At 48.3% G+C, this 14475-nt stretch overlaps 2 protein-coding genes across 2 annotated transcripts; one reads left to right on the top strand and one right to left on the bottom strand.

Annotated features, from left to right (window-relative positions):
• Nucleotides 1-2579: 2579 nt before the first annotated feature.
• LOC123622230 (cystatin-14-like) lies at nt 2580-5367 on the bottom strand. The gene is made up of 3 exons (XM_045528416.1): nt 5167-5367; nt 3361-3471; nt 2580-2663 (listed from the first exon to the last, which is right to left on the bottom strand). The coding sequence occupies exons 1-3, from the start codon at nt 5365-5367 to the stop codon at nt 2580-2582; spliced, it is 396 nt and encodes a 131-aa protein (XP_045384372.1).
• Nucleotides 5368-10943: 5576 nt separating this feature from the next.
• Nucleotides 10944-14185, top strand: CST11 (cystatin 11). Its single transcript, XM_045529102.1, has 3 exons — nt 10944-11333; nt 11959-12063; nt 13955-14185. Exons 1-3 carry the CDS (start codon nt 11109-11111, stop codon nt 14033-14035), a joined length of 411 nt encoding a protein of 136 aa, XP_045385058.1. The 5' UTR covers nt 10944-11108; the 3' UTR covers nt 14036-14185.
• Nucleotides 14186-14475: the final 290 nt, after the last annotated feature.

Here is a 14475-nt window from a genome sequence, read left to right as displayed (position 1 = left end):
CCTGGCGTGGGGCAGCTGGAGGCCAGGCGAGAAGCTCTTTGTGATAACTGTGACGGTTTGGGGAATAGATTTGCCCCTTTGATCTTCTGATGAAGTTCCTACACTGACAACGTAGCCTCATAAGAGAGCACAGGGAGGAAATAAACCACAGCAGTTTCTGTGGTGGGTAATTTTGTGCCAAAGAATAATATTTGGGAAGCATCGCCAAAAGGAGAGAACAAGTGGCAGTGGCAAATATTGCTGTGCCTGTGATTTGTCCTTTTATGGGATGCCTATGGATCTGTGGGATTCGAAACCCAAGAGTTCAAAGGGTAATGGGCGATATGGGTGTGGACTCACTCAGCCCTGAGGTCAAGTTCAGAAAACCCCAGTGATCACCCACGAGAGTAGCTGCCCAGTGCCCTGAGATGAAAGGGGGTGGCTGAGGTGAGGGTGAAGGGACGTGAACCACACTGTGAGAGTGTCACAACGTGCACTGTGCAGGCAGCATAGTCCTCCCTCCTCCTCCTCCTCCACCGCCCTCGCTTCCTCCTTGGGAGCCTCCCTTGATCTTCCAGTGCTGAGATTTCGCTTAGTTCCCAGTCTCAGGAGGGATGTCGGCAGCTGTATTATATTCCTTCACTCTAGGGCATCCCAAGAAATATAGCAAACATTTTGAGTTTTATGGAAATCTAGAATTTTTGAACTATGCATCAACTTTCTTGTGTATACTACGAAATTCAAATATATTTTTGCTCCCCACTGGTTTGGGGCAACTAATGACTAGACTGAACGCGAAGAAGCTTCTCCAGAACGCAGTCACACAACACAGATGCCTGGATTCTGGCGGGTCTTGAATACTGACACATGATTCAAAATCTACTAGTTCGCGTTCATCATATGAAAATGGGAGGCAGGCACAAAATTTACCAACCCTACCAAAGACCCTTATGACCTCTGAGTATCAACTCAGTGAAATACACCGTAGGGCCATGGTCTGAATTCCTGTGAGAGCTGGAACCAGAGGAAAGATGGGCCACAAATATGCTAACGGCAATTAACACAATTTCTAAAACCCGGAGATCCTTAAAAAACTACTTAGACCCTTGGAACCAAGTGCCAATCACATGGAGACTTTATGTATTTCTGACATTAGGCCAAAATATTCTCTTATACCATAGATAAGGGTAAACCCTGTTCTCGAGGAGAAATGCAAAATGAAACCAGGAGGGCTTTGTGTGGATCAAGGCAGAAGACACAACTGGAATGCTGTATAACAGAGCAGGACCCCCGGCACTCCTGATGGAGCAGGGAGGTGAAGGTAAAGGTGCTTCCACCAGGGAGTGAGTCCGACTAGAGCTCCAGGGTCTGCTGTCCTTGTCCCACAACAGTGGGCATGGGGTCATGAACAAAGCTCCACCCCTCTGAGCCTGACAGCTCTCAAAACCAAGGGCCAGCATAGTCCAGCTCCGCCAACCACACACATACACTTGGTAATGAAAATATGCCCAAACTGTGGGAGGCTGTGACAAATTCTGCACACAAGCTGGTCGAAAGGCCCAAGCTGGCTCAGGACCCTGTCCTTGTTCTGTGCCCACTGGAGCTGCCCAGAGCTGGGTCTCAAATTCTGTCCTCTCAGCCCTTATGACACATTCATGGGAATGGGCTGGCCAGGAAAAAGGTAGGCATTTGACGAATGGACATTCAAATCAAAGTCCCCAGAAACCCAGCATAGAGGAGGAAAGACCCCTCACTCCTCCATTTGGAACGATTCCCCCAGATGATGTTGTCCCTGTCTCTCTGTCCCACCCTTGTCCCCCAACACTGCCACCTCTGTGCCCCCGCAAGGCTGCTCCCCCACCAAGAACCCAGCAGAGGGACTTGCCCATCAGGGTGGGGGTCTGTACCCAGGCCAGGGAGTGCTGTTGACAGCTGTGGAGGCCAGGCTGGGCCCTGGATGGGGAACTCAGAGATCAGAAACAGATAGGAACATGGGAGTGGAGCTGCCACCCTCTGGGCTGTCATCTGAGCCCTACAGAAGATGACCTTGTCAGTCATGCAGCCTATGGTGTCCACAGAGGGAAGAGCCTCCTCTCAGCTTCAGTTACTTTCCCTGACCCCAGGGCGTGGGCCTGGCCCCTCTGCAGAAGGGCCACCCACTGTGAGATGGAAACAGAGGGGACACAGGTAGCTGACAAAATGTTCTGCATTCCTTTGGAGTAGAGGGATGAGGGGGCCATAGAGAAACTGAAGAATGAATGGATGAACAAATGAAAGAATGGAAGAATGAACGAATGAGCACAAAACCAACTAGTGGTTTCGTACATGAACTGTCTCACATCAAATGGGGAGTTGGATTCATTCAATACTCTGCACCTGCAGCCAGGGAATAACAATACTGATAATAAATTCACCATCGCGTGTCACTGGCAGCAGCATCCACAGCAGACACACAGTGTGGAGAGCACAAAACTGCTCAGGGACCCAGAAAGTGCTGAGATGCCTTTAATTCTGCTGGTGCTGCACAGACCTGGGACTACAGGCTGTCACATTGGAGAGGAAGAGGGGACTTCTGCTGGGAAAAGCCGTGGGCTCCATCATCACGTTTTCTGCTCACAGGTGCTTTTCAGGAGGTAGAACAGGGAAATCCAGGGTCGGGCATCCACGACAAAAGTGCAGCGAACCTGAAATGAAATAATTGCAACACAAAAATAAGAAAAACTGTAACACATCTGAAGCACTTGGCACGCAGTAGGGACAAGATGCATTAAAACTACAAAACATGAAAATCAAAAACAGTCACCCAGTGGCAGGGCCTGAGAAGTCCAAGGCTCCACCAGGACCATGGGCAGAGGTGGCTGAATCCTCCCACCTGAGCCTGGGGACTCCTGAAAGGGCTCCTGGCTGGGACCCTCACCTGTCCCCTGAGGCATCCTGTCCACTCATAGCCCATGCCCAAGCTCCAGGATCTCATGGATCACCTGGCTGTCAGTCATAGGATGATGGTGTCAGAGCTCAGACTGACCCAGAAATGTCCTAGTGACACAAGGAGTGGAGGGACAGCTTGGGTGACTATATAAACTAAACACGAGCAAAAGAAGAGGACCACAGGGAGAGCATCATCTGCCCAGACCTCAAAGGTCTCAGGAAGGTCCAGGGCTGGGACCCAGAGAGACGGCTCCACCCAGAGGAGAAGGGCATGGGCATGTGCAGGTGGCCTGTGGGGGAACCCTGGGACCCAAGGGACAGGGGTTAGGAGCCCTAGTTCTGCCCCAGGATCACCCCTGACAACTTTCCTGAGCCTCCTCCCAAACGTCCCCTGGATGTTGTTTTCATTCCTAGAAGATTCATGATGCTTTGGGGCTGATTTGGTTCTCACACCGATTTCTCTCCTGCACCGTCTTGCAATGGGCAATTGTCAATGTCTTCATCATGTTTTTTACAAGTTGTGCGACCCAATTCGACATCGATTAAAAATACCATTGTTGACTTCTGTCAAGAAGAAATTATACAAACAGTTGCTAAATATTTGGTTTTCATAAATCAATAAAACAGGAGGAGAAACAAGTTGAAAGTGGGCAAAAGACTGGAATCTGCACGTGCATTTAGACAGGGATATATACACCGTGCCGTTTCTCTGTGGGTCTACAGAAAGATGCCCATTCAGTGCCCCTGAAACACACACTGGGATCTTGGCTGCAGTGCTCTTCCCAGTGGCTAACGCCTGGCGGTCACATCGACAGGGGCTGACTATGTAGGGCGTGGCACGTCCACACAGTGGGATCCCACACAGCAGTGAGCCTGCTCATGCCACGGCCACACCTGACAGCATGGACTAACCCAACGCACGGCTGAGCCACATGGGTGAGACACAGAGGTGCACACTGAATGATTCCTTCTACATAGAGCAGGAAACTGGGTAAGACTCATGCCTGTGATTAAAAATCAGAATGCCAAGATCCCATCAGGGACTAGAATTCAGATGGCATCACAGCGAGGCTCCTGGGAGCTGGGAATGTTCTGTGTCCCGTGAGAGCTGCCTGCACAAAAGTGCTCATCTGGCAAATGTGCACTGAGGTGAATGCACGTGTGCACCACACTCTTGTGTATGTTTCTTAGGCTTTAATAAAAAGTTTTGAAAAATTAATATCATTTCCTAACGTAGAGGCCCATGAAAACTCAGAGAGAACCCAAACAGAGAGAGAAACTAATGTAGCCAGGAAGTCTGCGTGGGGTGGAACACTGTCCTGAAAATTGACTAGAATGTTGAGGGAGTTTGGGGCTCAGCAGTCCATGGAGGTGATGGTCCCCACTCATGCCATGACACACACCAACACACTCACACACAATCATGCCTGACACACACCAACACGTGTGTCACACACACTCGTGACTGACACACACCAACACACTCACACACACTCATGCCTGACACACACCAACACACTCACACACTGATGCCTGACACACACCAACAACACACACTCATGCCCCGGTACATACCAACACACACTGACACCCTGACACACACCGACAACAAACTCCCACCCTCATTCTCCCACACAGACCAATAATGCATTCACACACATTCATGCTCTGAAACACATGGACAACATACTCATGAACCAACACACACCAACAACATGCACACTCACACGCTGACACACACCAGCAAACTCACACACTCATGCTCCCACACAGACCAACACACTCATGCACATTCATGCCCTGACAGACATTGTCAACACACTCACACTCATGCCCCCACACAGACCAACAACACACTCACACACATTCATGCTCTCAAACACACCAAGAACACACACACTCATGCCCCAACATACACCAAGAACACTCATGCACACCCAACCCCTTTGCGTGGTCCCTGGACACTGAGCTTACCCAGGGGCCCCATGGCTGGGGTAGGGCAGCAGCAGTCCAGTCCTCAATGCCCAAGGGCCCCTGCAGCCGCCCAGAGCTCAGGGCTGGGGTGCAACCCAGGCAAGGGCAGATAGTCACAGAAATAGGCAAAGGTGCAGAAAGCTGTGAGCTCTGTGCAGCAGGGAGGGTCCACAGGCCCCCGTCTGCAGGAGCGGGCAGCAGCCAGTCCCTGCTGACATTGTGCCAGACTGAGGGCTCTTCATCTGGGAAGAGAGCTCTGGGAATGCACAAAATGATGCCACTCACCTTTTGCTGGGCTCTCCCGACCTCTAGCAACGTGTATGTGTACTCTTCCATAGTGCTGTCGTTGAACCGAGCCACGGCAAACTGCACCGATGCCACAAAATAATCGAGGTTCTTACTGATGTCTACAAATTCTTTATGAATGTTGCAGAGATGGGTGCCCAACACAATGAGCCCCCCAAGCAGGAGCACCTTCTGAAGCATGGCTGTCCTCAGTGTCAACACTGGGACCTGGGGTAACTCAGTGGAGGAGGCAGTGGCAGCTGCCGCTGGTGACGTCCTTCCCAGCTCCGGGCCACATGAGGCCCTCCCCACTAGGGGCCCTGAGCTGCTGACCACCTCCCTGTGACCGGCGCCTCTGTCCAGTGCCTCTCCCCACTCCCCTGCTGTGTCCCTCCTGTCATCTCCAAACAGAAGGCAGCGCGGGAGGTCACATAGCCTGGGGACCGCAGGCATGGGTGCACCATGCATGCTGCCTGCACCTTTGCAAGGCTGCTCCCTCCTGCAGCTGCAGCCCCACTGTGGGGGCCTCGTGTCCACCCGGCTTGTCCTTCTGCGGTGTAGGCAAGGATTACCAGGGACAAGGGAACCTCCAGGAACTCCGGAGAGCTCATTCCCGGGGAGCGGAGGCAGTTGCCAAGCCTGCTCATGACCTTGGCGGAGCCCACACCACCAGCTGGGCCCAGGAAGCATGGCGTGCAGCCAGCAGTGGGGGAGGGGAGCGTGTCCACGAGAGGCCTTTCTCCCACTGCCTGACCCTCCCTGCCAGAAGTACATCTGCCCTCTTCCTCCCAGTCTGACACACCAAGGATTAGTTTCTCCTCACTTCAAAACCTGTTCTTATTTCCACTGAGACTTCTTTGTTGACCTGTGGGTTATTGTAGCTGTGCTGTTTAATTTCCAACTAATCATCTTTTCTCTTATCAACTTCTAACTCAAGTCAACTATAGCCAAAGAATAGCTGTCATTATTTCTCTTCTTTAAGTTTGCCGAGATTTAGTTTTTTGTCCAGAATATCAATGTTCTTTGTGCTCTTGAAAAGGATGTATGTTCTCTATTTTTTAGGTGTAGAGTTAGATATCTATTTATCTCAGTAAGGCCGTTTTGTGGAAACTTTCCATAGATTTACTCTTTTTACTTCATTTTGTTTTATTGAGTTTTGTTTGGTTTGGTGTTAGATTTGGTTTTGGTTTTTTCTGCCAGTTACTTAAGGATGTGTTAAAATCTCTCACTATAATTATGATTGTGATTTTTGTCTATTCTTTTTTTCTGACAATCCTTGCTTTATGTATTTTGAGAGGATTTCATTAAGTGCTTACACAAATAGAATTGTTATGCCTTCTTGGTGGCTGACCCTGTTGTCATTATGAATGTACTTTTTTATCCCAAGTTACACCTCTTGCTCTGAAGTCTTTGATGTCAGATTAGCTACATCTGCATTGTTCTGATTAGTATTTTCACAATATATCTTCATATTATTATTCTGAAACGGTATCTTAATTAATATGTGTCTTTGTAAGCAGCAAATAGTTGTTTTTTTAAACCAGTCTAAGGGTCTTTTATTTGCAGCATTTGTTCCATTTACAATTACTCGTATTACCAATTACTGATGACTAGTATTACTATTGCTGATATGCTTGGGTTCAAATCTACCATGTTACTATTTGTTTTATGTTCATCTCATTTGTCTCTGTTCCTTCTTTTTGCTTTTCTTGCATTCTTTTTGGCGTTATTCAAGATCTTTGTATTATTCCATTTCTTTCCCTCAGTGGCTTTTGTTTAGTTTTCCCTTCTTTTACTCTTCGGAGTAACTCTAGCGGTTGTAATGAGCATCATTGACTCGAATCTACCACAGATTAGTACATTCACCACTTGAAAGGTGGTGGAAAAATCTTAGGACACTATTACTCCTTTGCCCCTCCCCCTTCTACCTTGTATGTTATTATTGTTATGTATTTAAATTCTACATATTTCAAAGCCAATAAAACAATATTATTGTTGCTTTATATCTTCACTATTCACTTGGATGTACCAATATATTTATCCTTCTGCTGTGCATCATTCCTTCCACATTACTTTTCTTCCACCTGAGATCATTTCCTTTTCCCCCTCAAAAGCACATTTTTTAGTATTTATTTTTGATTGGATTTTGTTTATATAACTTTTAGCTTTTCCCAAAAGCTATCTCCTCGCTACATGAGTATACTTGTATGGGAGTCCCTGTCATAGGGGGTTAGCCAAGTCTTCCTCCTTTCTCTTCAACTGTCCCCCAAGTATTTCTAATATGTGAATTTAAGACTATAAATTTTCCTCTAAGCCCTGCTTTGGGTGTATCCCAGAAGTTTTTATATGTCGTATGTTTATTATCTTTCAATTCAAAGAATTTTCTTATTTTCTTTTTGATTTCTTCTTCAACCTATGAATTATTTAGAAATATACTGTTAAATTTATAGGCAGTTAGAGGTTTTCAAATTATGTTTTTTTATAATTGTCTACTGTGACCAAAGCACATACTCCAAACCATTTCCATCTTTGTAAATTTTTGAAGTTTTACTCCTTTTTGATTTTTTGAAAATGTTTTTATTTGCCTTCATTTTGAAGAATATTTTTGTGGCTATAGAATTCTAGGTTGTTAATAGCTGTCTTTCAATTCTTTAAAAATTCAAAGCTGGGCTTCTGAAAATGGTCTATTTTCAGTTCACTTTTACTCCTAGGACACAGTCCTTCATGTTCTCACCTGAAATACTGGGATATTTACCACATCCCTGAAGGCAGTGAACTTCAATTCTTGTCCCCCCATTTGAAGCAAAGAGAATGCCTTTTACCCCACAGCATTGAAAGTCACTGCCTTTCTCACCCTCAGTTTCCCCCACTCCCCCACCTTCCCCTCCAAGTCTTGCTCTGAGTTTGGCAGGACAGAGCTGAGACTGTTCCACATCAGACCGAGTGTCCATCACCACCATGTGTCTCCCAGGGGCAGTGAGCAGTGTCTGCAGCCCAAGTCCTCACCATGGAGACCAGGACAGAAGATTTAAGCATCAAAGAGCAGGTAGGGACATGCTGTGTTCAGCTGCTGCTTCTGAGGTCCTCTGTGATCCTGACAAAGGTTTTTTGTCCATCAGTCGATCAGGCCTCTAGGGACAGCATCATATAACTGGACCCTCTGGAGACACATGGGCGGATCAAAGAGCTGCCTGGTCAAGGCTCCTGGGGTCTGATGTGGATTGGCATTTTAATAACTAAATTGAGACCATATTGTTTGGGAGTCACTTGAAAGGTCACAGGGACAGAGCACAGTGGAATCCATCTGAAGGGACAGTGGGAAGTGAACATCAAGCTGAGCTGCGACTGTACCCCAAGTGGAGCCCATTCCCCATGAGGACCACACCCTTCATTTTCTGGGGAGTGGGCCACGGTTTCCACCAGCTTCTCAGAGGAGGTCCCTGCGTTTCCCAAGGTGTAATCCTAGCACCCTGGGAAGCCAAGGCAGGTGGATTTTTGAGCTCAGGAGTTTGAGACCAGCCTGAGCAAGAGTGAGACCTTGTCTCTATATATTAAATATATATATATAATTTTTAAAAAGAAGGAAAGAAAAGAATTATGAACACAGAGGAAGAAGCTGAGATTTTGGGCTTGCAGGAGACCTTGTATTCCAGCCAGTGGGGGAGTAAGGAGAAGATAACAAGAAGAAAAATCAGAGGGAATAAATACAGGATTAAGAGGTCAGGCAGGATGTGGTGTTCTACACACTGCTCACCTGTTCACGCAGGGCCAGGAAGGTGAGTGGGCGACAGGAAGAGAACACACAGGATGCCAGTGAGACCAGTCAAGAGGAAACGCTGCCAGTGCAGCCCAGTGGAGGACCTGCCCCTCGGTCTCCTAGCCGGCTCTGTGGTGCTGTCCTCTCACCGTGTTACCTGGGACCTGAGGGAGCTGCCAAGGTGTGTTTGAGTTGATCATGGTGAACGCAGACCAGCTGCCCACTGAGGTCGAAAGTGAACACTGCCAGATCTGTGCAGTGATAAGCACACACAGGAGGGGATCCACGGGCAGACCCCCAGCAGGCATTTGCAGGAGGGATTCTTTCTGAGCCCTACCTGCCCCATGCCCTGCCCCGCCAAGTGCTGGATGCTTACATACGTGCACTACTTCTAGTCTTCCAGCAATTCTGCAACACAGGTGTAATAGATATGTCTATGTCCTATTTCACACATGCAAACGCACTCACGTGCACTTGCACAAGGGTTAAGCTTTGGTCCTCTCCTTTGGCTCATCCTCTGTGCCCAGTCAGCAGTCACGAGGTCCCACTGGGTCATTCTTCAGAACACCTCTCTAAGATCAGTGGCATGGAAGTGCATGGAGCAGGACTTGGTCTTATTTATAGCTGTGTCCTCCGGGTCTGGCTCAAAAAATATGTTGAGTGAATGAATGCATGAACACCAGAATGAATGAATGAATAAAGTCTTTTTCCCCCACACTGCATTCCCATGCCACCTGCCGGCCCATTCTTCCCTGAGTCCATCTGGACTCATGTACTATCCTAAGTGCCCCTGTGCTGCCCACTGTGGCCTCTGTGTGCACACCAAAACCAGTTTGGTCATGACCGTGGCTTGCTGTGAGGTCTTCAGAGGTTCCCAGTGGCCTAGCAAGCAAGAAACACACTCAAGAGACAGCCCGTGCTTACAGCATCGCTTCTGTTTAGACTTCTTCAGTTTGTATTTCTGCCAACAGTGTTTGAAACGTATGTATAGGTGTGTGTCTGTGTGCAGGCGTGTGTCTATGTGCTGTGGTGTGAGTGTGGGTGTTGGTGTGTAAGCGGCTGTGGGAAGGCTGGGCAGGCGTGTCAGGAAAGGGACACTGCTTCCTCCTTGCTGACCTCCCCTGGGGACCTGGCTGACCACTAATGGAAGCACTCAAATAGCTGTTGGCCCTCGGGGACCTCGTAGCTGAGCTCACGACATCCTCCTCACACAGGAGCCATCACTCCACATCTTTTCCTTGCACCTTTCCAAATATCACCATGAAAGGCTTCTTAGTGACAGCACGTGATAACTGCATCATGCCGACACCTCACTGAGTGCCACCAGACCTGAGCGCCACCTCCACTGCCTTCTTCCTTCTCCACTTGGATGCCAAGCCTGGGCACTCCCATGGGGACTTGTCATAGGAGACAAGAGTGACCAGCCAGAAGGCTCTCAGTGCCTCACACCTGCAGAGGCAGAGCCTCCACCCCTGCTGCTTCTCCACTTCCTCTGCCTCTAAAACTTCTGCCAGTCGAGCTGAGGCCACTCCACAATTTGGCGACACTCACGTGTCATCCATGTCAGAGGTAAGTAAGACTCTCCCATTTCACACTTTTCTTGGGTCCCCCTGCTTCTTTGTCCTTGGGGGGAGGGCAATTGCCCAGAGTGATCTCCAGGAGCCCAGCAGGGGAGGAGGCGTCTAGGACAGACAGAGCCCCCAGGACCCTGCCCCACGGCTCACCTACGCCTGCTCCGTCCTCGGACCTCCCGAGGCCCCTGCTCAGGTGAACTCAGTGGGCAGAGGTCTTGGGTCCACAGAAGGCCATGTGTCACTGAGGGAGCAGCCTTGGAAATAGAAGAAATGGGCGTGTGTGTGTGTGTGTGTGTGTGTGTGTGTGTGTGTGTGAGAGAGAGAGAGAGAGAGAGAGAGAGAGAGAGAGAGAGAGAGAGACGAGAGACATGGACTTATGCAAAAAGAATGAAAGTGGGAGTGAGCTGGGCAGACATTGCAATGTGTCCTTGCTGCTCTCCTCCGAGTCCAGCTGCAGACAAAGAGGGAGGTGGAGGAGAAGGAGGGGAGAGCCGTGGGTGTCCAGCACAGGCAGCCCTTAAATCCGCCCGGGACAGGTAGGGTCAGTGTGATCCAACTGGCCCTGGGGGGTAAAGAGGGGGCTCTTCCTGTTCCTCCCCAACTGAGGGACAATGGCCAGGCCCTGGCAGGCCCCACGGCCCCTGCTGCCCATTCTGGTGACTCTGGTGGCCCTCACCTACCAAGCAGGGAAGAAAACCTTTATAAGTATCGAGGAAGTGCCTGCAGAGTCTAACTACATGAAGGACACCTTGCAGTTTGTCATGGACGAGTATAACAAGGAAAGTGATGACAAGTACAATTTCAGGATCTTCCGAGTCCTGAAGATCCAGAAGCAGGTCAGTGTGACTTCCTCCCTCTCCCTCACTATATGCCTATGTCAAGGGGCCACTGCTGCACAGGGGAAAGTCCCACTCCAGTGACATGCAGCCTCATTTAGTTTAAAGTGGGCATTTTAAGTGAAACATAAATTCACTAGGGTGAATAAAGCTAAGTCACTTAAATGAAACCCAAGACCAGTGGTCATCAGCAAATTGCATCCCAAGGGCCAAAGCACTATTGTAAACAGTGTCATTGTAACCCAGCCATACCAGGTGCATGTATTAACGTGTTGTCCGGCTGCTTTCATGCTACAGTGGCTGAGTTGAGCAGTTGCAACACAGAGTGTGTGGCCCACAAAACCAGAAATGTTTACTGTCTAGCTTTTCTCAGAAAAAGTTTACAGACCCCTGCCTGGAACCATCAGTATCACTTGTATTGTCCAAGGGGTGGCTTTGCCCACAGAAAGATTGTGTTTCCAGTGGCTTCCAGTGAATTCTCTCTGAATGAGAGAAGGAACCGTAGAGTCTGATAGGAAGGGGAGAGAGGAGCCCTCCAGTCGGCCCAGGACTAGGAGTCCTGCGCACAGAAGCTGCGAGGCAGAGAGAAAAGGTCGGGCTAGAGCTTGCCGCTTGCTGCCTGCAGATAACTGACCACATGGAGTATCACTTTAACCTGGACATCCGGCGGACCACCTGCCTAAAGCTAGAGACGACCAACTGCGCCCCCCAGGAAGGGGAGCTTCACAAGGTACTGGGTAAAGCCACTTTATCTTAGAGAATTCACTTTTCAATGAGGTTTTCTGTGAGTTTAGGATGAGACAGGGTAGAATTATTTGGGATGTATCCAAACTTGCCTGAAAAGAATGCACGAATAATACCTCCTTCACCAGGAAGGAACAGTGAAGGTGGAGCCGGCCAGGGCGCTGCTTCTTTATTGCTGGAAGGGTTATCAGAAGGTTGAAGGGGTCCAGGGGAAGAGGTGAGGTAGCCGGGTTGCAGGAGGACACTCGGGGCCAGGGAGGCAGCAAATTACTGACACTATTTTAGCAGCCCATGAGTGCACGGGCTATGTGTTTGAACGTCAGCATAACGAGGGCGCGCAGCCTCTGGGCTCCTGCCCTCTAGCGCTTTCATCCAGCGGTGTTTGGTCAGGAGAAGGAGGAGATGAGAAAACGAGTTCCGAGATGATCTGGCTGGTGGTGAGGGTGGCTTGAGGGGAACCAACCTGCACGTGTGTAATGTGCTGAGGAGCCCCCTCCCCCAGAGGCAGCTCAGGCCCCTCATACTTCATCCCGGCCCAGAGCTGGCCTCTTGGGGGGAGGCTGGGCAGACCCCAGCCCACACCAGCAAACTGCACCATGCACAGTCAGGGTGGGCCCACATACAGAGGGGCCGTGAACATCACAAGTCCTACAAGCCCTGCAAATCTCTTGACTTTCCTCAAATGAATTACAACCATGACTGGATGTCCCACCTTGCCTGGAATAGTTCTGATTTATCCCTAAGGTTACACTAAGAAGTATAATATTAACAACATCCCTGTTGCTTATAACATGTCCTGGTTTGGTTCATAAATTATATGGTCACGTAGTCACAATGGCCTGGGTGTTCTCAGCACAGAAAAAATGTGCCCATCCATAGGCTTTGTCCTCACTTTCTACAAGGATAATTCTTCAAAATCTAGCAAGGTAGACTTCTTTGGTTTTTCCCTTAACAAAAGCATGAAATCTACAAAAAGAATAATTGAAGATAATAGCAAAATAAGATTAAAGGAGTTTTTGACTTGAGAGATTGAATTGGTGGACTTAGTGTCTTCAATCCTATTTTAAGAGAAGCATAAATACTTAAGCCTCCCACCTACCACCCCAAGCTTTCCAGTGAAGAACAGGAAAACAAAATCACACAAAGAAATGATAATCAATAATCCACAAAACATGTTTACAGTAAGGATTTTTCATTATGGGAGAAGAGGGAAGTAAAAACAAGGTAAATTTAGGAGAGAATAAAGAGAAAGAAAGGAGAGATACTGCAATAGACAGATTGATAGACACGTGAAGGAAGGAGGGTGGGAAGCAAGGATGGATGGATGGAAGGATGGATGGATGGATGGATGAATGGAGATGGATGGGTGGATAGATGGGTAGATGGGTGGATGGCTGGAAGGACAGATGGACAAATGAATTAATAGATGGGGGACAGATGGGTACATAAATGGAAGGATAAATGGTTGGTTGGAAGGATGGGTGGATGGATGGATGGATAAATGAAGCCAACAGAGGCCAGGTACTGAAAGGCTTGAAGTAAAAAAACAAACCCAGAAAACCCCATATGAGTAAAAATGAAGAGGGAAAGAAAAGAATCAGTAGTTCTCATGGTCAATATGGCCTGGGCGGCCACATTATTACTACTTTCCAAATCTGACCACAAACAGGACATTTTTGGGAAAGATCCTAGTAGTACTGCCATCAGGTGGCTGAAATAAGAATAAATATCGAACCAGATCTGGATTGGAGGGGCAGTGAGGTGGTGTCCTTTTCCTCATCCTCGTGTCTCATATCCTTTTCTTTCCCCTTTTAAGTTTTACCTTGCATATTTTTTAAATGATGTTTTTCGTTTGTTTGTTTGTTTGTTTGTTTTAGCAAATCATGTGCAACTTCTCAGTGTTTGCTATGCCCTGGTTTGAAAAGTACAAAATTAAGAAAAAAAAAATGCATCAATAGCTAGATGTCCTTGAGCACACGCCTGTGCTCACCTGCGGCCGAGAGTCTCCTGCAATGAGCGATAATCCTCACACAAACAGTAAATGTTTGTCAACTGTTCTCTTAAGATCATGATTCCACCCCCTTTTATTTCTATTTTTCCAAATTCTTCAGCTCATAGCAATACAATCTGAAGGGCTGCTGGGCCAGGGGAGCTTCAGAGTCCAAATGAGGTGACCTGAATAAGTCCCTGCCTTATAGCCTACACCCGCATGAAAGCAGAACTTCAATCCCACCCTCATATCCAGTAGGATTCTTTTGCTTTTTAAATGGGGAAGATGAGGCAAAGGAGAATAAGGAGGAGGGCAGATGCTCTAAGGAACTGAACAGCCAAGAGATATTTGCAAGAATGGCCGATGATGGCATCTCTGAGGGGCCACTGGAGCACAACCCCCTCCTTG

This window comes from Lemur catta, chromosome 17 (genome assembly GCF_020740605.2).
Source record: "Lemur catta isolate mLemCat1 chromosome 17, mLemCat1.pri, whole genome shotgun sequence".
Taxonomy (NCBI): domain Eukaryota; kingdom Metazoa; phylum Chordata; class Mammalia; order Primates; family Lemuridae; genus Lemur; species Lemur catta.
The sequence above is the reverse complement of the archived record's forward strand: the minus strand, read 5'-3'. Positions and strand labels throughout refer to the sequence as shown.

What these genes read in the sequence shown, in the direction of transcription:
- LOC123622230 (XM_045528416.1), bottom strand. Translation starts at nt 5,367, where the DNA reads ATGCTTCAGAAGGTGCTCCTGCTTGGGGGGCTCATTGTGTTGGGCACC. An exon ending in TCGGGAGAGCCCAGCAAAAG is followed by an intron (nt 3,472 to 5,166) that starts GTGAGTGGCATC and finishes TCTTCTTGACAG; the next exon opens with AAGTCAACAATGGTATTTTT. An exon ending in ACGGTGCAGGAGAGAAATCG is followed by an intron (nt 2,664 to 3,360) that starts GTGTGAGAACCA and finishes ATTTCATTTCAG; the next exon opens with GTTCGCTGCACTTTTGTCGT.
- CST11 (XM_045529102.1), top strand. Translation starts at nt 11,109, where the DNA reads ATGGCCAGGCCCTGGCAGGCCCCACGGCCCCTGCTGCCCATTCTGGTG. An exon ending in TCCTGAAGATCCAGAAGCAG is followed by an intron (nt 11,334 to 11,958) that starts GTCAGTGTGACT and finishes TGCTGCCTGCAG; the next exon opens with ATAACTGACCACATGGAGTA. An exon ending in AGGAAGGGGAGCTTCACAAG is followed by an intron (nt 12,064 to 13,954) that starts GTACTGGGTAAA and finishes TGTTTGTTTTAG; the next exon opens with CAAATCATGTGCAACTTCTC.